The 21,263-nt window shown below is 36.9% G+C and overlaps 1 protein-coding gene across 24 annotated transcripts in view; it reads left to right on the forward strand.

The window, feature by feature from the left end:
* The window catches only part of Nrxn1 (neurexin 1), a 1,171,927-nt gene that overhangs the window by 583,969 nt on the left and 566,695 nt on the right, over positions 1-21,263 (forward strand). For 15 of the 24 annotated variants that reach the window (XM_029558639.1, XM_029558653.1, XM_029558649.1 and 12 more), the window contains 2 exons: positions 13,422-13,595; positions 19,096-19,215. In XM_029558639.1, coding sequence (XP_029414499.1) covers positions 13,422-13,595; positions 19,096-19,215 — 294 coding nt within the window. Of the gene's footprint in view, positions 1-13,421; positions 13,596-18,165; positions 18,193-19,095; positions 19,216-21,263 lie in introns of all 24 variants that reach the window. The other 9 variants (XM_029558644.1, XM_029558643.1, XM_008823033.1 and 6 more) reach the window with 1 other exon arrangement.

Genomic DNA, 21,263 nt, shown 5'->3' on the forward strand with positions numbered 1-21,263 from the left:
GAATGAATAGTATATGGATGTGTTGTGTATGTGAAATGCTATGTGTGACTATTATATATTTTAAGTAGAGAAATCATGCTTTAATATAATCGAACCATAATATTTTTTAATTAGCTTAAGCCATTGCTTAAAAATGTAGTACTTTGAAGCATTTGTACTGGCTCAAAAGAAGTATTTGAGTGAGCTCATTTTTAAGACAATTCCATAATCATTTTATATTATAAAACCATCTCAATTCAAAAATTTATAAAGCAGGGACTGGAGAGGTGTCTCAGCGATTAAAAGTACTTGCTCCTCATAAAGGACTCAAGTTTTGTTCCCAGAAACCACATCAGATAGCACATAACCACCTGCAACACCAGCTCCAGAGGATCCAAATCCAATGCCCTTCTCTGACCTCTGTGGGTACCTGTACTCACGTGCACAAACATAAAGACACAGACACATGCATATTTCATTTTAGTTTTAAACTTATTTATTATGCTGATACTTGTCATAACTTAAGCTGCTATATTCTATTTTACAATGTTGTACCTTAATCTACATACAATGATTGAGTCAGCTGTTAAGGATTTCACTTTAGAGATATGATGAAGGACTTTCAGAAATATGTAATTTTCTCCTTTCACATAACACCAAGGTGTAGAAATAATATTTTAAACCAGGTTTATAACATTATTTAAATACACTCATGACACTTATGTACATATTTGAAGAGGTTTTTTTTATAAATATCTGGAAAGAAATATCATTATTTTAATTGTTGTGGGTTCCAAATAATAAACGGAAGCATTATCTTTCTATATATAGGTTCTATAGAACTTAATTATAAAATTGTACTTTACATTCTTTAGGTATTGATGAGTATTTCAACTTTCCCTTTTCACATGGTCTTCTGCCCTCTGCTTGCACAGAACATATTCATTATCAACCTCCTTAGCTCCTAAAATACTGCTGAAGCACTGCGGCCAAAAACTTTCAGTGCTGTATGTCCATTCTGTGTGTTCTATAGGACATTAGCATTTACAGATACTTAAAACAACCCCAGGTAAACATAAAGCACTTGGTTGAGTGCTTAGGTGGCGGCCTGCCATTCCATCACTACCTGATCTAACAGGTTATTTTTTAGCCCTTCGGAGTTACAACCCTCCGTTTCCTTAGCCCTTAAAGTAAATTCTCACCCCGTGCCCTTGAAGACAAATTCTTGATCTTACATATTTGCATATTGAGATTTACTCCAGAGCACTATACTACTCCAGCAGGAGCTAGTGATTATATTGATAATATTATATCTTTCAGCACATAAGGAATTCTTTTTTAGGAAAAATAATACCAAAGCTTTCAGATACTTAAGGAAAATGTAAAAGTTTTATTTGACTCTGTGAGGCTCATATTATTTTAGTAGCTCTTTGGCAATGTCTATAAACCACATAAACCACTTTACCATTGCTTTACACCACTCTATAATTTCAAACTAGCCAAAAAACCATTGGCGTATATAACATTTTTGTCTTGTGTATTTAAATAGAGAAAAAGCCCCACTTTTTGGCCTGTATTAAATAGGTCATTATTGCAGGGAACAGAAATTCTTTTAAACTTTCGACAGCAGGAGGTCCACCCACACAAAATAAATTTTCATTTAATTTGAAATGAGAAAATTAAATTACTTGAAATAAAATGTTTGAGAAAAAAGTCAAATTATTTTGTAGAAAAAGCTCAGGAAAAACAACAACATATTCGCAGAGGGCCTGCTACTGACCCAGAACTTCATTAATTTCTGAAAGTCATTTTTGCCTCTACATTTTTTCCTCCTGTCATCAAGAGTATTTTTAGTAAAGACAGGTGTGTGGTCTAGTGCAGTAGCCTTGGATGGGTGCTCAGATGCTAGCCTCTTTCTTCTGATGTCAGAAGTATCATTTTGAGCAGGTGACTTCACAGTGGTTTGCTCCTGTTAGGTCTGAATACTAAGAACAGCATCTGAGTTTCCTGAAGAGTTTGGAGAGGTTAAAGCTCCTTCCAAATTTAGCTACAACCCATGCCTAAGTTGTACAACATATGTGAGATCTAGAACTTCAAGAAAACCCATCTGGAGTCCCAGATGAAAGGCAAACACATAATGGTGACAGAATTGTCCTCTAAAGGGCCTTAATCACAGACACGTAGGCTGGCTGCCACTTGACTTGGGACAAAAGGAGAAAGAAAAAAGAAAATATTCATATCAGGCTTTGACTTAAAGGTAAATGTCAAAGTTTAAAGCCACAAATGAAGTTAGCTTGCCAGGAATGTATACGCCTGAACTCAGACCCCATCTGCCACAGTGTCATTGGCATAAAGTGAATTTAAAAGAAGATGGATTACCACACGTAACCCCACAGCACTTTCATTTTATTATTTCTCATTTAACATGCCCACCAGGTTTTCCTCAGCCTGTTGACCAAACACATAAACAAAATCTGTCTTCATGTTATACATTTCAGAATCCTATTTTAAAAACAAAAAAGCAAAAAGAACTTTTCTCTGAGCAATTTTATTTCAAAATCCAAGCTAGAAACAATATGTCAGAATGGAGACCATTTTCTAGTCTGACCATAAAATAATGAGAATATTAACTTTCAAATGTTTGCTAATGGAAAGTGTTGAGATCTGAACTCAAAATTGTTGGGTTGCCACCCGTCACATGAAAGTAGGTAGTATTAGGGTATGCCAGGGATACACATAAGTGTCTGGCTTTATTCTTTGTGAGCAGCAATGGAAAAGCACTACCATAACCAAAACAACCAAATTTGGAGGTCATAAGAATTTAATCCACTGGTCAGTGTTTTGATATTAAATATTTACAATTATGGAAGCAATCTGAAAGATTTGCTTTTTCCCCTGAGACTGCTAGCTGACAGATGAATCTCTCCCTGTTCTGAGACTGTTAGTTTGCCCAAACTTCTACAAATACTACTGTTACTTTTCTAAGCAGAAAAAAAACTTTCCAAAAGTTCCTGTTGTACATTGTGGTAATGAAGCTACTTATACAATGGGTCACTTGCCACTTAGTACAGTGTATGTCAGCATTAATTGAAATGATCATGGTTCCAAAGGTTTTGGATTCACCTGTTTTCTGGCACTTTTGCCTTGATCTTCAGAACCTTAGCAGTGTCTATAGAGTGTCTTCTTGATAACCATTCCTCTTTGATAGCTTACCAAGCAAAAACCAAATAAAACAATGCTTTGCAAGTGTTTGGCAAAGTTGAGGTCATTCCACCAACATCAGTCATTATATCATAGTGATAAAGTCAGAGATGTCTATTCCCACCTTTTCTTTTTCATTTTGAATGCCAGAGATCAGGTCCAGCAAGCACTCAGTCACTGTGCTCTACCCCAGCCCTCTTTCCTGATTTTGACATGACAGTTCCTGACACCAGCTGATACAAGGGAGAACAGAGTGTCCTCACCAGATCCCTTAGTCTCATTCATGAAACAATTTAAGAATGGACTCAAACAAAGATGGAAGCCTTAGGATAATTTTATTAGTTGTGAATCACTGTGGCTACCTTAAGGAGGAAGCTGAAGGGGAGAAGGAAAAAGAAACCCACAAAGCAATGCAGGTGTAGGTGGTTTAGAGCTGCATGGTGGTCAGACACATGGTGGGCCGAGAGCCACATAGTCTGCTACCCAAACCTCAAGAACTGCTCTAGGAAGCAAGGATTTGGAGCAAGAAAAGTTCATCATCTCATTAATGTACTAGGTATTCTGCCCATTTCCTTAGCATAACTTAAGGTGAGCATGCCCTCCTAGGAGTGGTCCTATGACCAGGAGATTGATTAGCGAAACTGGGAAGTTGGGTCTTTATCCAGACCAGATATTTTGTAGTCTTGACCAGTTAAGCTTTTTTTTGTTTGTTTGTTTAGTAAGCGTTTAATAAGAGATTATTTGGAATGAGCACACCTGTACAGAATTATTAGTTTTGTCTCAGCAAAGAGAATTTTAATTAACAATTGAGATTTGTGTACAGAATGTGTTCTGTCTCTACTTACATTGGGAATTTAAACCAGATAGAATTGTTTATTTAATGATTAGTTTCTTGATATATTTCTTTAAGCCTTTAAGATAACATATAGTTTACAGTGTTTTTGCAACTGGGAGTTTTGTCTTAGATTCTTGACCAGTTAATCTTATGGGGCTTTTTGCTACTCTAATATAGCACAACATTCATAACAGTAAGAAGGTCCATGTTCAAAGATAAGATTCTATAAATCTAAACTCAGTTGTCTCTGGCTTTCAGGAAACTTAATGGGATTTTTGTTACTTATTTGTTTACTTGTTCTCTGAAACAATATACTGCTGGATGTGGGGGGATACTATAAGGTCAGCAATACCTGGAGCCAGCTAACAGCCAAGAAATAGAAGTCTTATTAGAGAAAGGTTCTGATCCTAGGCTCTTTGAGTTGTGGTTTGGAAGAAAAACTAGATTGAGCAAGATACCTACAAACCAACAAGATATGCAGATGGGGAGTATTGAACTTACTGAGGTAGAGATAGGAGCCCATACTTTCTGCGAGTAAGTGCATGCCTCTCTGAAATGTCAGCAGAGCCTCAGAGTACAGGGGTATGAAAACAGTAAGAATTGTCCATAATGTGAACTGTGCCTTTGGAAGCAGTGTCAGTGAGACTGTGCTTGTGTATGACATAGCACAGAGAATGACAGAACAACCAGGCAAGATAGGATCAAACTGGTTTCCCCTAGGGTTTTGCACTATAACTGCAGAAGACTCATAGATGGATCTTCATGATCACACATGGATACCTCAGATTTCTTCTGTGCCCCTAGCTTCAGCTCTTTGCCTCTCCCTACAAATGAATGCTGTGTGTGTTAATTAAAAATGCTCATGAATTTACTCTAAAAAATTATTCTGTCAAATTGGAAAACAATGCCATTCACTAAATTATCCCAATGAGTTTCATGGCTCAATCTATGTGTTCAGAAAAGAGATCAGTAGAAAGGACTTTCCCACAATTAATTTTACTCCTTATTTCTCAGATAAAGGGAACAGGACAAATATGAATACCATCTCAGTGTAACTTTCACTATGTCTTCTTATTTAGAAAGGATGTGTGCTGATTATGATTACCCATTATCCCTCCATCCAGTGAATCAATAAATAATTACTGAGGCCTACTAAGTGAAAGTGAGATTATAAAAGTGTACAGGTCACTGGGCGTGGTAGTGCATGGCTTTAATCCCAACACTCCAGGGGCAGAGGCAGAGGTAGACAGATCTCAGTGAGAAAGGCCAGCCTTGTCTATATAGCAAGTTGCAAGTCAGTGGGGCTATAGTGAGACCCTGTCTCCAAACAACAACAAAAATTGCCAAGGTCATAATTATCTATTCAAATATTTGTAGTTTAAATTGGGAGGTAAGATACATACATCCAAAGAACTAAGATAATTAAAGGTCACATTTAGTTAAGACTAAAAAATAAGAATATACTATCAATGTGAAATTAATATTGAGCCCCCCAAATCCGAGCCTTTAGAAATGCAACATTAGCAAAGGAAAGTTATTCACATCAAAGGTCACATGTGCAGTAAACACTTATAAGAAAGCATGAAAACAAAAGAGTGGAGAAATGACAGAAGGTCCAGTGTGACTAGATACCAAGCTATAAGGAGAGGATGATGTATCCTCAATTATCTGTCTGGCAAAAGTTGTTGGGAAAAATAGAAAGGGTTTATATAAGGATCCTTCAAAATTAGATGGCAGAGGAAGAGAGAAATTGAGTGTATCAGAACATGTTTGGGGGGTGGCATTTCAGCATGATAGCTGCTTAGAGGTTTGTGCTTGCCACACAACCTCCATGACTGAGTTCATACTTGGAACCCATGTAAAGGTGAAAAGAGAAAAGCTTCTCAACAAGTTCTCCTCTGACATCCATGCACATGCAGTGCCACATGTACACCTATACACCCACACATGCACACATGCACATGCATATTAATAATAATAATCTAGAACAGAATGGGAAATTGACATAAAGTTGATGCATAGACACGGTGGTGGTAGGGATGCTAGATAATGAGTTACTGCAGAAAACAGAGAAAAGTAAACAAGCCCAGAAACAAGACTACAAATGGAGGGCCAATACCAGGAGTGTTGCCGAAGTTGACTCATCAGTCTGCAGCAGCAGTTTAAGTGTGCGGTGTAAGGTACAGAACAGAGTTTAGAAGTGGTTTTGGAATTTTAGTCTGGGTGAAAGAGAGAGCAGCAATTTGACTCTTCTAAGAAAGCAAGAAGTCGTCAAGAAGTAATTTCCTAGTTGGGGTGACAATAATGGCTTGATTTTTGAAACTCCCAAATCTAGGGTAAGTTTAGAGATAAAAGTTCACAAGCATTTCTTACAGAATCAAACCTATATTACTAAAAGAGAGAACACTTCATACACCCAAGAAACTAAGAGATTTGAGGTTGGAGGATGGCTATTAAGTCACTCTGATGTCCATTTGGCATATCTTCAGCAAAGAGTTTCTAAAAGTAATCTCTTTATTTTTCACAAACAAGTTTGTTAAACATATAGAACTTCTATCTCAGAGCTATGTATCTATTTGAATTGTTCCTTTGACTTAAATATATGACTTGACTATATGGCTTACTTTAAGCTTAGAAATGATCTTGGGTGTGTGAGGCTTGCTGTAAAGATACCATTTATCTACTCATAAGCTCAAAAGTGTTCAAGAAATCTTTCCACTTCCTCTGTTTTCGCTTTCAGTCATTTAATATCATTTATTTTAAGCACTCAAGGGAAAGATCAACTAGGGCTTTTTTTCTCAAAAAAAAAGGTTGTTAAGTAAATGAAGGAGTATTTATTCTCCAAAGATTACAGATGATTTTCTTCTGACAGAACACATTTTATACTAATATAGTTTGATTTAATTTCTTTCTACCAATAATATTTACCTTGGTCTATCTGGAAGAGATCACATCTACAGGCATTCCTTTGTCATCATATAATGAAAGATTAAAATTAAAGATAAAGATAGAAATTCAGAAGCAGAGGTTGACTGTTCCTTGGAGTAAATAAAAGCACCCAGCTTTCAAAACATACTCAGAAACCAGTGCTAATAGATTGCTGTCTTTTCTATTAATGAATCACAAGAATGTGGCTGGAGAGATGGCTCAGTAGTTAAGAACACTGGCTGTTCTTGCAGAAGGCCTGGGTTCGAATCCTAGCACCCACATGGCAGCTAACAACTGTCTGTAACTCCAGTTCCTGGGGATCCAGCAGCCTCTTCTGTCCTCCACGGGCATTGCATGAGATGGGTGCATTTACCTACATGTAGACAATGCATACATATTCATAAAGTAATAATAAGTAAACAAATATAATCACAAGAATGATGGATCAAGCAGAGTTGCCCCATCATTTTCTGTCCAAGATCTTACCTTCTCAGACTGAAGCATCTAGAGTTTCATTTTCTACAATTCAGCCATAGGAAAACAAGCAAGTGGGTATGACTTAAATTTTGCCCCAAATGACACTTTTGGAAGCCTAAGCTTCCCCTGTGTTAGCTATTCACATCTCTGAAGCAGTTGTCTTTTGTATGTATACTCTTTAATTAAAATAAAAGTGAGATGCTTAAGAGGCAGAGAAAAAAGTACATATGAATAAACAGGAAAGCTAAGTCAAAGAACTAATTATACCTTGACACTTAGATTCTGCTGTAAGGCAGAGCTGCAAGTCTGTGCTCTAAGTGCTTCAAGCTCCCTGTTTGTAGAGAAAAAGAAAACCACTTCCACCACTTCATTTATCTGCCTTTGGTTGAAGGTTCCCAAAGGACGACTTCAAGCTCCAACTTCTGTTCCCTAACCACTAAGTTCATATCACCATATCCCTAACAACACACTGTTTCTCAAATTCCATATTTCCATATTAGATACAATTTCATCTCTCCTCACATGTACTAAGTCAAGTTCCTTGGCTCCTAGCCTGACTGGCTTCTGTCTTTGGACTGCACACTGTCTCTCTCTTATCATACATTCTATCATGCTCTGTTATCTTTCACTCAAAACCCTTCCCTTGACTTTCTTTCTTCGACATTATCACTGTTTCTCAAATTCCATATTTTCATATTAGATACAATTTCATCTCTCCTCACATGTACTAAGTCAAGTTCCTCGGCTCCTAGCCTGACTGGCTTCTGTCTTTGGACTGCACACTGTCTCTCTCTTATCATACGTTCTATCATGCTCTGTTATCTTTCACTCAAAACCCTTCCCTTGACTTTCTTTCTTCGACATTATTTACAAAATTTAATAAACAATTGGCCATTATTCTTTCTAGCATGGCCTCCTCCCTAGCCTTTTGTTCCCTTCCCAGGCCACGTTCATGTTGTCTCAATAACATACCTGTGTTCCTTGTCACTACAAAGCAATGTCTCCTATCACTCTTCTGATCTTAGCTCTTCCAAAATGGTCCACTTTACAAAATTCACAAAATCCTTTTATTTCTCTGATTCTCCAAGATACAGTTAGCCTGAACCTACAAATCGGCCCTTGAATTTCGTAGAATGTTTTTGGTCTATTTGCTGAAATTAGAAGACATTTTTCAAGTACAATTTCTGTTTCTCTCACCAAATTCAGTGTTTCTGGGTTTCAAATTGGGTAGGTCAAAGGACACTCCTTGATCTCTAATGGTGTAATGCAAGACACATTTCAAGTACAGGGGTGACTGTGAATTAAATCTAATCAAATGAATGTCATAGAAGATTTACAAATATGACACCTCTTCCTAATATTGTACTAATAATGAGGAGAAAAATTGGGGTTCTTTTGAATTTCTCAATGCAGTCAGCATTGAATGAGGCACAGACCATAGATATGTAGTTTCTACCAGAATCAACTAGGACCTACCAGTGTCATTTTTGTGTATCTAAACCTCAGTGTCTTAAACATATTCTGTGTAATCTCATGGTCTCTTAAGGTAGGCAGTATTAACACCGCTTCACACAGGAAGAATCTCTCAAAGAAGTTATGTAATTTAACAAGTTTACTCTGTGGACACCAGTAAGTGGCAGGGCTGGCGTTTCTAGTCAGATGCAACTGCCAAAGTTTTCCACTAGTTCTTACTTATTACGGCACACATACGAGGGAGCCGGTACTTGTGACATCATCTCTGATTATTTGCAGATGGCACTCTAAAGAAGAGTATAGTGCTTATGTACACATGGTGTTTGATATTAGTTTTCTATTGAGATTTAAGAAACTTATCTCTCAGATATTTGAGGTTGGGTGTATGATACATGTTCTCTACAACATTTGCTGAAAAGTGTTCTAATTCTACCTTTTCCTATATATGGCCTCCCTAAAGTTTAGGAATAAAAATCAGCCAATCAGCCTGAAAAATAGGCAACAGGTAAGATTTAACTGTACAGGAAACTTGGCTTTTAACAGGTGCCCTTCCAGGCCCTTGTTCACACACAGGGTCATTAAGAAGCACATCCTCTTTCATATGCACAGGACTTTACCTACAAGGACCCATTAGTGCTAATGGGTCATTTTCTTTCCATCTGAGGATCAAAAGGAGAAGCTGCATCTTTGATGAGGTAGTAATGGTACCTAGGGCTGAGACCACTTAAGTTTCCTTTGTTCTCTTGCATGGCAGCCCACCAAGGGACCCTAGACCACTCTCTTGCTATATGAAGAGCTCATTAAACATCACTAAATGGGGGTGGCAGGAGGGAGTGGAGGAGGTGCAGCTTCAGTAATGAAAGTGGGAATGAGCCCTGAGGTTGTAAATTCAGACTCACTCGCCCACCTTGGTCTGTTTGAGGTTCGTATAATTTCCTGCATTCCTTATGTGATATGTTCTGCTCTTTAGTAACCCAGGGGAAAGAATGCTACTTCTCTTTCATAAGCAAGAAAAAGTCAGGCAGATAAGTTTACTAGTTAGAAAACAGAGACTGTGATAAGTAGAACGGAGAAGGAATTACCTCTCTGCCCTCCCTTGCCATTCTATTTCTCTTGATTTTCTTTTTCCTACTGTGTCCTCAGTGGCTAATACAATGGCTAATAATACTTGGGTAAGCTTTGTTTGTAAGCACTCTGTTAGATTCTAAAACAAATGCTCAGACTGTCTCCTCCAGGAAACAGGAATAAGAAAGAAACTGGCTCAGTATTCCATACATAATTTTCAGTCTTAAGTTCTGTACCTAAAAAGCAGAGCTGAGAATTCTCCATTTGGTCTGCCACCATTATTAAACTCTATGTCTTTAGCCTGGATGAGAGCCAAAATATTCTAAAGAATTTAATTGAGCAAATGAGTGTAAGAAGCACATCCTTTATCCTTGCGTCATGTTAAAGTATAAATCTGGGGCCAGAGAGATGGCTCAGCAGTTAAGAGCACATGATGACTAACAATCATTCGCAACTCCAAGTCCAGGGAATCTACCACCCTCTTCTGACCTCCACGGACATTACACTACATGGGTACACTTACATACATGAAGGCAATGCACTCATACACATTAAATAAAAGCAATGAGCAAAATATTTTTAAAAATAAACTATAAATCTAACCAATATTCTCCAAAGACAAGAATGTAGCTTCCTATTTTTCTATCACTCACCTTGATTTCTGTTTTGAGCTGTGATTCTTTGAGTTAGAGAAAAAGAAAATTTCAGCAATTCAGGTTCCTTTCTCTCCCTGAAGTTATGTCTAAATTATTTGGGATGTCCATCAGAAACTTCCACTGTACAGATCTTTTGGTGAGGAAAGGGTTAAAGAGAAGCCTGGTAGTTGGTCTCAAATATTCTGTGCTTACCACCCAGGTATGCACCGCGCTGCCGCCCAGGGTCTTTGTTCTTGAAGATATGACCTGGTCAGGTCTCACTGTTTCTGCTATTTCTGGGTCTTTGAGAAATTGTTATATTGTTCCCACAAGGCAATGGAAAATGGAAGCTTCTGTGAGACTGTCTAAACTCCCAGCATGTCTAAATCTGTCATGCAAGCGTTCTTCCCCAAGGACTGCACCACTGCCTCTGAGTTCTCCGGAAGAAAAGCCCCCAGTTCTAAGAAGGGTTCTCCTAAATCTACCTTCAGTGCTGATATCCAGCAGGGGTCAGCTCCTAAATTAGAAACCTGTGCCCTCTTTTCCGCATTCACCAATAGCTGTGCTCACATGATTATGCTCCTGCAATTCTTCTGCTTTCCCAGACACGGTGTAAGAAACTTCTAGTCTCCTTATGTAAATGACTGCTTATTCTATCCCATTCCTAGAAGAATCTAGGTTTGGGAAACTCAAATAAAGAAAACGAATTTTATGTCTTTGATGTATGTCATGTCCTCTCAGAGGCAAATAAAACATAATGGCTTGAAATTTAAGGATGAGAAAAGATAAAGGGGAGAATGGGACTGTGGAGGAAAATGACCACATGGTGTTACAGAAAATGGTGCCCTCTCTAAGATCACAACCAAGCTATCCTTGAATATTAAGGATAGAGATTTAGTCAAAATCATTTAAGACAGGGCTGGAGAGATGGCTCAATGGTTAAGAGCACTGGCTGTTCTTGCAAAAGACATGGGTTCAAATGCCAACACCCACATGGTGGCCAACAACTGTCTAGAACTTCAGTTCCAGGAGGTCCAACACCCCCTTTTGTCCTCAGTGGGCACCGCAGGACACGGGTGCACTTACACACAGGCAGACAATACACTCATACACATAAAATAAAAATAAATAGTAATATATTTAAAAAGAAATGCCATGTTGAAGCTTACTGTTTCACAACCCAACTTAAAAGTAAGTGGAGAGATAGCAGAATGCATGTGAAAAGAAAGAACTGTGGCTCTACTGAATGTTAAAGAATTAAGAGGGATCTGGGCAGGGGATGGGGAAGAAGATGGGTAGTGGATGGGTAAACCAAAGTGAAGGATAGATAAATAAGTCTAAATGAAGCAACAAAATCTTTTTAATCATTTAAGAGGTAGGGGACACAAACACATCCAGTACTTTCTGAACAAATTACAAAGGAAATGTGGTATGAGATTATTTTGCAAATAGCTTGAACTAGTAGAGTAAGAGGTCAGGTTTCAGTTTTTGAGGCTACATGTTATTGATAAAGTTAGGCAATGTCTTTTTCAATATCCTCACCAATATAATTCAGAGGAATCATACTTTGGGTCTTATTTTACCTTGCTTACAAACTAATAGGTTAACTTATTATCATTTCATGAATCCTGGAAGAAAAGGAGACATAGAGTTTGCAGCCCACAACTCCATAAACACCATATATATCAGTTCTTGCTTTCAAGTCTTATAGAGCGAGCACAGAGGGACTACATGGGCATTAGGAATGCAAAGAGTTTTTTCTACCCTGAGAAAAATATTCCAAGTATCGTGAAGTTGCATAAGATATTTAACATGATAAAGAAAATTCACAGCAAAGAATTTAGAGAAGTAGCTGATGTAAGTGTCACCAGAACTTATAGTCAGGAGCAGGGAATCACAGAATTTTGAGGTAATCCTCCTTATGCCTTACATTGAGTCCATTAATTACATCTAGTAAATGTCACCTGGAGACTGTGAATAATCTGCGGTCAGAATAGTAAAACACGGGTCACAGTCACTGTTTTTAGGTAAGTGTTCAAAAAGTCAGAGAATCCTAGACCTAGAAACTTGAAACCAACACAGAAAATCAAAATGTTCCATTTGAAACTGCAGGGAAATCGGGAAAACCAATGAATAACTTGTTAAAAACACCTAAGCATCACAGAGTTAAAAGTGTGTTTAAACTTAATAAAGAAACGTGAAGAGTTGCATTACATTGAGTTATATGAAGACTGTAATAGAAGTGAGTTAGTTCAGAAGCGCACAAGCAAGGCAGGTTGGCTTGAGGTAGTGTGAGAGGTGACTTTAGTCCCAGAGAGACCTACTTCTCGTTAACAAAAAGACCCAACATTCCCCGAGGATGAGGAGGATGAGGTGAATTCAACGAATGTGTGTGGTTTGTCCACGGCATGTTTTAACCCTGGCAGGTGTCTGATTTAGGCTACATCTTTTATTATTCAAAGCAACCATGCAGGACAGCATCTACTGTTCTCGTTTTGGAAAATGATGGTTACTAATGATCTCAGAAACTGCTCTAGAACATAGAATTAGTAAATAATTGGGTTGGATTTCAGTGATGGAGTATGCATCCTTTGGCCATGTCCTTTCTGCTGGGCAACATCACAGTGAACCCATTTAGTTCTTACCATGGTAACTTGTAGAAATCTCTCTGGCACTATTGTATTATTATTTTGTACTTGATAATAGGAAGCCATGAATTTATTTTTTATTAATTTAATAGAAATAAACTTCACTTTTTCCCAATCCTACTATGTATTTAAAGTCAGTGCTGTGGTGTTTTTGTGACAAAGACTTTGATGTTCCCGCAGGCGATTTGTATATAGGAGGAGTGGCTAAAGAAACATACAAAGCCTTGCCCAAACTCGTCCATGCCAAAGAGGGTTTTCAAGGCTGCCTGGCTTCCGTTGACTTAAACGGTCGGCTTCCGGATCTCATCTCAGATGCTCTTTTCTGCAACGGACAAATTGAGAGAGGATGTGAAGGTACCAGATCTTTGTTATTACACTACTTAATTCCGACTCAACCTATAAATTAGAGCAAATCTCATTTGCCATCAAAAGCCTAGTGAAAAATGGGAGCCATCACTATAGATCTTGTCATCATCTTCACATTAGGTAGCTCACCTAATTAGTATGCTACTCAGTTTCATAAAGTTTGCCTTATAGCATTAAACAGATACAGATTTAATATGGGGAACTCTGTTTACACAAGTAATTATTAATAAACTCGAGCTCATCCCTACATTCAACAGGATAAAAAGTGAGAATAAAGTTCAGATACCCCAATCTCAGATCACCATTTGATTTGTGTATCTGATAGCAAATCATATATTATCTGTTTTGTGAAAAAAATAGGTTTCTTATATTACCCGAAGCGAATGTACTATCTTCAGAAAGGCACTCAGCTGTCTTCCATCCTTTTATGATTTGATCAGACCAAGGTCTACAGGAACACTTTTTGATTGTTACTTTCATTTTAGATAATTTTCACTTCAACACCTCAGTCTTTTTGAGCCAAATCTCCCTCCATAAATGTAATTTAATCACATTATCATGAATTGTGTGACTGGGTGTGTTACTGCTTCTCCTTTAATGTTGAAAGTAGTTTGATCCATTTTGAAAATTTAGATTTATGAGGAAAATTTTTATGAGAGAAGAGGAAGAAACAAATGTGAATTCCTGTCCCCCAGGAGATCATGAATCACTTCTCAGCCAAAATAATGTCATATTTAGCAATTACCTAAGTCTATGGAATTTTTTTATTTGAAATTACATTTTTTTCCTCTTTAAGGCATCTATTTCTCTTAAAATTTAGCTCAAATTCAAGCTGTTGAAATAACAGAGAATAAGGGTATTAATGGAAGGCTTTGTTGAATCCATTTTTAATGTTATCACTACATCTATTTTTTTATTTCAAATTTTGGCATAACACTTGTAAAATAAAGAGGAAACTCTGAGGGTTTTCTTATTACTAATTTAGTAAAGAACTCAAAATTGTTACATGAATAAACTCTCCTTTGTAGGTGAACGCAGGAATGTGGGTTATAGCTTTAGTTCTTAGATGGTTAAATTTGTGAAAATATACCATTTATCTATCTTTATGGAAAATATACCATTTGGGGGGAATATTGTTCTTCAAATAGCCCTTTCTATAAGTTGCATTTCAAGTGTTTAATCATGCACACAAGAAATGAAGAAGAGAGACACATTGGCAGCTCAATCACCACAAGGTAGAAATTAGGACTCAAGCACAAAGGACCCCCCACTGTTGTCTTAGGATGGCAGTGAATGATCTAAGAGAGGGTGAATGGGAGCAGTATTGTTTACAGAGTATTAACAGCAATAAAACTTCCTATTTTCCAACCTAACTAGTAGGCAGTTTGGTTAGGATACTTAGTTGCAGGTTTTCTTGTTGAGCCTTACAGTACCATCTGACCATTTGAGCTCAGTTTGATTTTTTTTTTTTTTTTTTGCGTTTTTCTGCCCATACCTACTTAGGAAGCTTTATAACTCAATCTTAATAATTCTCCCTTCTTTTTCTTTACTTCTTTACTCTCAAAATATCATATTTCTGTCCTGTTGACCTGATCGTTCCCTAGTTATTTCATTCTAATGTTTAATTTAACCATGTCTATCCTGGATCATCTCAAATAAACCTGTCAGAGGTATAACTGATGAGGTTCCTCTATCTTTAGGATTTTCAATTAAATTGTACATATCGAACACATTATCTCACCAAAAACAGTTGTCTTATGGAATTTAAATCCTCGTCACACTGGAATCACGTAACATCCATGTTAATAGAAGTAGCATGTATTTGATGTTTCTACATAATAGCTTGTCAAGGCTTTCCATCATTCTTACCTAACAAGACTTCCCAAACTCTATGTCCCTGGTATACAAAAAGTTCTTAATCTTCCCTCCAATAACCACTTCACACATTTCATTTCTAGCGTATTTCAGTGGACACTAGTTGATTTATTTATAAAAGACTTCTTAGCCAGGGAAGGTGCCTGTCCTTCCTGTCAAGTCCCATCTGTAGACTGATGCTTCTCAGACTTCAGCCTATATTGGACACTTTTGGAGAACTATTAAAGCCCAAATTAGCAGGAACACTAGGACTTCAGATTCAGAAGGTCTGGGATAGGCCCTTAGAATCTACATTTCTAACAAGTTTCCAAATTATGACTATGCTAGAGAGCCAACACATTGAAAATTTTTCTGCATACATAACAAAAATAGAGACTGAAAAAAACCAATAGTCTTATTAAACTCGAGATAATTTCTCCACAAAAAAGTCATCAAAATTTTCGTAAGATTTCTGTAGACCCAGACACTCTACCTTAAGTGTTTTATGAGTAGCAGCAAAGCTTGTCTAGTTATATTAGCTCTTATTAATTAGGCAAAAGTGGCAATAACTTTACATGTGCCATCTTAGTTAATCCTCAAAACACTATAAATTATGCATGACTACCTTTTTCCTAGATGGGAAAACTGAGCCTCAGAGAAATAAAATGACATTTATAAGATTACATAAGTAGATGAGAGTGTACTTGAAAGCCCAGGCTTCTAAACAAACATTCCTCCATGGTTCCTTAGGTTCACAGATATTGTAGTTTTGCTTTCATTTTCCTTCCCTTTCAGACATATCCATTTTTAAAAAATCACCTAGTACAAATGTCCTTTGGCTTGTTCCCAATTTTAGTCAATGATAAAAGTCATACTATATAACTAAGGAAAAAAATAAATTCAAGGCTCTGACTTATGCAAATGCCTGTCAATGTTTAAGTATTGCTCTAGAAGGTGAGTACTTTGAAAAATGTGTCTTGTCAGGCGCAAGCACACATTTGCCTATAAAGCCTGAAATATAAAAATATTGTTGTGTTAATGAAAAATAATAAAATTTCTTTGTGCTCTCATAGACAGTTGGCAGGCGTCTACAGTACAGGAAGACTAATTTTTAGGATTGTACTGTTACTATTTTAGAGTCCAGCATCATTGAATGATTACACATCTGATGATTTGGGGTGAGGGAAACCCCAGGTGGTCCCAAGGTCTTGTTTTTTCTCTTCTGTGAGGCCAACCAGAGAGTACATGAAAAGTTGATAAAACAGCTACTCCCCAACATGGAGCTCCTGATACCTGATTTTCATCCCAGGGAGCAAAAGCTGACGAAAATTGCTTTGAGAAATTTGTATTTATTTAACTCAACACTTATTATTTTCAAATTCCAACACTGGGAAAATACCAGTAGACCACTCAGCTCTAACTTTGGAACATGACAGATACTAAACTAGTTAGTAGTTCTCCGTTCTTAAATGCGTACATTGAAAAAAATGTGTTTCATCTATTCTGGCCTCCTAGGCCTGAAAGATTATTGCTATGAACAGCATTTCTTATAAAATTTTTACTGTTGTAATTATTATTATGTGGTTTTAAATATTATTATGCAATTAAGATTTGTAATATAGTGTCTGCATTTGAGAGAATTCACATGTTAGGCTTACTTCAGCAATTTCCAATGACAAATACCTTTACTGAGAAAGTTGTCATAAAACTTGGATTGTATGGTTCATGTTTAAATTTATTTTGTATAATTATCATTTTATACAAAGACTCATTACAGATAATTTTGATTTATTTGCTAAAGAAGGGACCTCAGTGACTGTTACAAGCACCTAATTAACTTGAGGCCCATTTTCATATATTTAGAGAATGTATGTAATTTTGTTTACCAGAAAAGATCACTCGTTTCTTGTTTACAAATTTTTGGGTGGATTATGTGGCTTGTGTTCCCCTTGATCTTTTCTAAATTCTCATTACTGGGGTTTTCAGTAATAATCATCTATATAGAGCTGAGGACAATTATGAAGGTATAGACAACAGACACCACTCTGAAACTCATAAATTTATATATGTAGTCTGTCCATAGCAAGGACGAACACTCCATGCTGAAATATTACAAAGGAATGTTCTCCATGGAGAGTTGCGTTCCAACCTTTTTACTTCCATCCTTACTGCATTCTTCATCCACTTCAAATGATGCATGCATTCTGGTGTTTGGCTGTCACAAGCACAGCTAAATAGCTGCCATTACTGTCTGAAGCCTTAGTTGTAAATGAAAGTCTAAAACACATCTAAAACAAGAAACATACAAAGAAATAATTGTTCTGCTACTGACCATAGTCTACATTGTATCCACACATGACAAAGGGCACTGCATGTTCCTAATAAACAACAGTCATTTCGGCCATCCATTCACATCTAAGAGGAGAGAAATCACAAGCCTTTTTAGTTTTGCCTCATTACGTGTCATTGCCTCAATTAACCATCCTATGCGAATAGACTGTAAACCTCTAATGAACTATTGCTTCCTCATTTTTGGCTTCTCTTAAGATTTATGGCTGTTAGTATTAATTTGTTTGCTACATGTAGCACTTTTTCTCTTTACAGCAGCATGCTTTTTTTTTTTAATCTGAGCGTTCTGTTTGCCCCATTTTATTATTGTTTACTAATATTTAATATATTTTGCTTTTTTATTTTGCTGACAAAGTTGCATTGATGAAAGCTGACTTGCAAGGTAGATAGCCCTGTGTGTATAAAACAAGACTGAAACCCCGTACTACACAACAGAAACCTTAAAATAACATTTTTTTTACATCTGCAGAACCTGTTACTTGGGTTCAGATTTCATTTTTTCCTTCTTCGACATTGTACAAGTAACCTTACATTGTAGTGTAATTTGCATAAAGGCTTTCAGTCTTGAATATGTTTGTACAGTGATTGCCTTCAGTGCACTGATCATACTTTGCGGTTCTTTGTTTTCCAATGTTCTAGTTGTAATTCTCTAGAAACAGACTAGCGTTCCTTTTCCTTGTATGTTCAATGGGGGCATGCCTTTTATGTTGAGTTATTATTTTATGTTTAATTGCATGATATTGTCAAAGCATGTAAATTGATACTTGCCAACATACCTATCTGGAACACCCGGGAATCATGACCTTATCCATAGTCTGTGCAGGAAAGCTGCTGGATCTTCTAAGACATTTTTACATAACTCTGGTTGCTTTGCCAATCTTTATCTCAATGTCATGAACTTACAGTCTCCATTTTTCATGGTGTCTCTATTCATTGGTCAGAAGTTAAGGAGATCCATTCATATTCTAAAACCCTAATGATTACAGAGAAGTATTCATGATTGGATTAGATTACCTGCTACCATGATCATACTGGAAGCCAAGCCCTTGCTTTTATTATTAGTTGGTTTAGTTTATGATTATAATGTATTTGTCCTGTACTTGAAAACTTAAGAAGGCCTTTATGACACAACTACTCAGTTCCTAATTCAGGTGTGTGAACTTTCAAAACTAGTTTGGGCATGTAATTTAAGGTGTTGGCAACTAGTCTGTGTGATCTAGCTCATGTCTAGAATGTGTCAGATTTTTTTTTTTAAGAACCAAGTTTCTTTTGACATGTTTCACAGGGCCCAGCACTACCTGCCAAGAGGACTCATGTTCAAATCAAGGCGTGTGCTTGCAACAATGGGATGGGTTCAGCTGTGACTGTAGCATGACTTCCTTCAGTGGGCCACTCTGCAATGACCGTAAGTCCCTGTCCCATTTGGGCAGCTACTTCCAGCTATTGCTTGATGTCCAGGGTCTAAAACTGTAGTCCTTGAATTGCTTCTGATTTCGCTGTCAAGAATGTGGACATCAGTTGTTTCTGCAGAAAGCACATTTTTGAAATATTCAGGTTTTCTTCAGCAATTAGCGAATGCTATGCTGGTGGTTTATTCTTTGGATTTCACTCATTGTACTTTTCTTTTGTCAATTACTTGTAGGTATCTCATTAGAAAGAACATTTTTCATTTCCTATGTGTGGCAGTTATCCCCTATTTTTTGAAATTTCATATTGCTTTGTACTTTGTAGTGTCTGATTTTAAAAGATTGTGATTAAGGTCTGTGGTTTGTGGGAATGGTTATAGACTTCTTTCCTTCCTCTCTTTCTGCCTGTCCTAAGTCCATCCTTACCTTTCACTTTACAAACAATAAGGGTCGAATTGGTGCTTCAAGTGCTCTTCTCTGTCTTTTGTCCACTTATATTTCCCCTTTAATCTCACAATCATAGCATAGCAATGAAAGATGGCACACAGGCTCCATCACAGCGGTCTCCCAGTCTCTAGTCTATATCACAGCAGTGTAAGAGTTTACTGGAAATCAAGTCTGGTTTCTTTCAAACAGTCCTTCCCGGTACTTCATCAAAATTCTAAAAACATCTCATCTATAACATTTCCTTCTACTATATTAAAAGACTACTCCTGATGAGGCCTCTTGTTTGTAGAGGACAGCCTTGTGTTGTAAATGCTACTGTATGCAATAAGCTGAGTTCTGATAGCATAAGGCAGTTGCCTGAAGAGCTGGGCTTTACAGAGGCTGAACTTGGGTGTGGACTTAAGGGGAACCTAGAGTTTGCTCTCTTTGACCTTTGTTAGTAATTATTTGAATTATAATATCAAAGATAGGGTCAAAATTTAAAAAATCATGAAATTGAATGCTGCCATCTTCAAATATGGTACAATTCACCAGCTGTCACTGATTTCTGTTCAAAGTATTGACTATAGGAAACACAAGCAAAAAATAAAACTCCTCTCTCTGAGGGACTGTTAACAGTGACTGAGGGAAAGGGGGGCCATTTGTCTTTAGCGGTGTAAACACTGGTAAGTTGCCCACAGTCTGGTAAGAAACTTCCCACCCATGCTTGTGCAGACAATGTTATTTACACATAAAAGATATGAAAACAGAAAGGAGATTTGTTGAGAAGGGATTCAGTGGATGAAGGGGTGATAAGACAGTAATAGACAGCATGGAGGAATCAAATTCATTATATACATCTATGACATTGTTAAAAACCAAAAGGACCCTAATATTGAAAATAGAACTTTAGAAATCTTGTACCCATGCACATCTGATTAGCAGTAATTGGACTCAGGGGGTTATTACCAATAATAATAATAATACAAAGACATGAAATTTTGAGGGAAACAGGAGGGGCCAGAGGCAGTTTGAGGGAGGTAGAAGGGGTAGCTGTGATTAAAACACATTATGTTCATGTCTGAAATTTTCAAAGAATAAATTTAAAATGATTTTAAAAGTTTTTCCTGACCATGTTACCATAAATACAGAAAAGTCTGATCTCCGTTTTTGACATCATCATCTTCCATAGAATTACATCGAACTTGGAGCAAAGTATATTCAGACTGCCACTCATTTGCAAACACTTTGTATCTGCAGATCAAATCATTCTTAAAAACAATAATCCCACTGAAAGGTATATAAATAAGTCATACAAAGATAGATAGATGATTGATAGATAATGATAAATAGATGATAGGTAGATAGATGATAGATAGATAGATGATAGATAGATGATAGGTAGATAGATGATAGATAGATAGATGATGATGATAGATAGAAGATAGATAGATGAAGATAGATATAGATATAGATAGATGATTGATAGATTGATAGATAGATAGATGATAGATAGATAGATGATAGATAGGATTAATGGATGGATAGATAGATAGAAAGAAAGAAAGAAAAGGTACGTACATAGGTACTTGATAGACTGTAGACACAATGGGACTAAGTA

This window comes from Nannospalax galili, unplaced genomic scaffold (assembly GCF_000622305.1).
Source record: "Nannospalax galili isolate Female #2095 unplaced genomic scaffold, S.galili_v1.0 scaffold286, whole genome shotgun sequence".
Lineage (NCBI taxonomy): Eukaryota > Metazoa > Chordata > Mammalia > Rodentia > Spalacidae > Nannospalax > Nannospalax galili.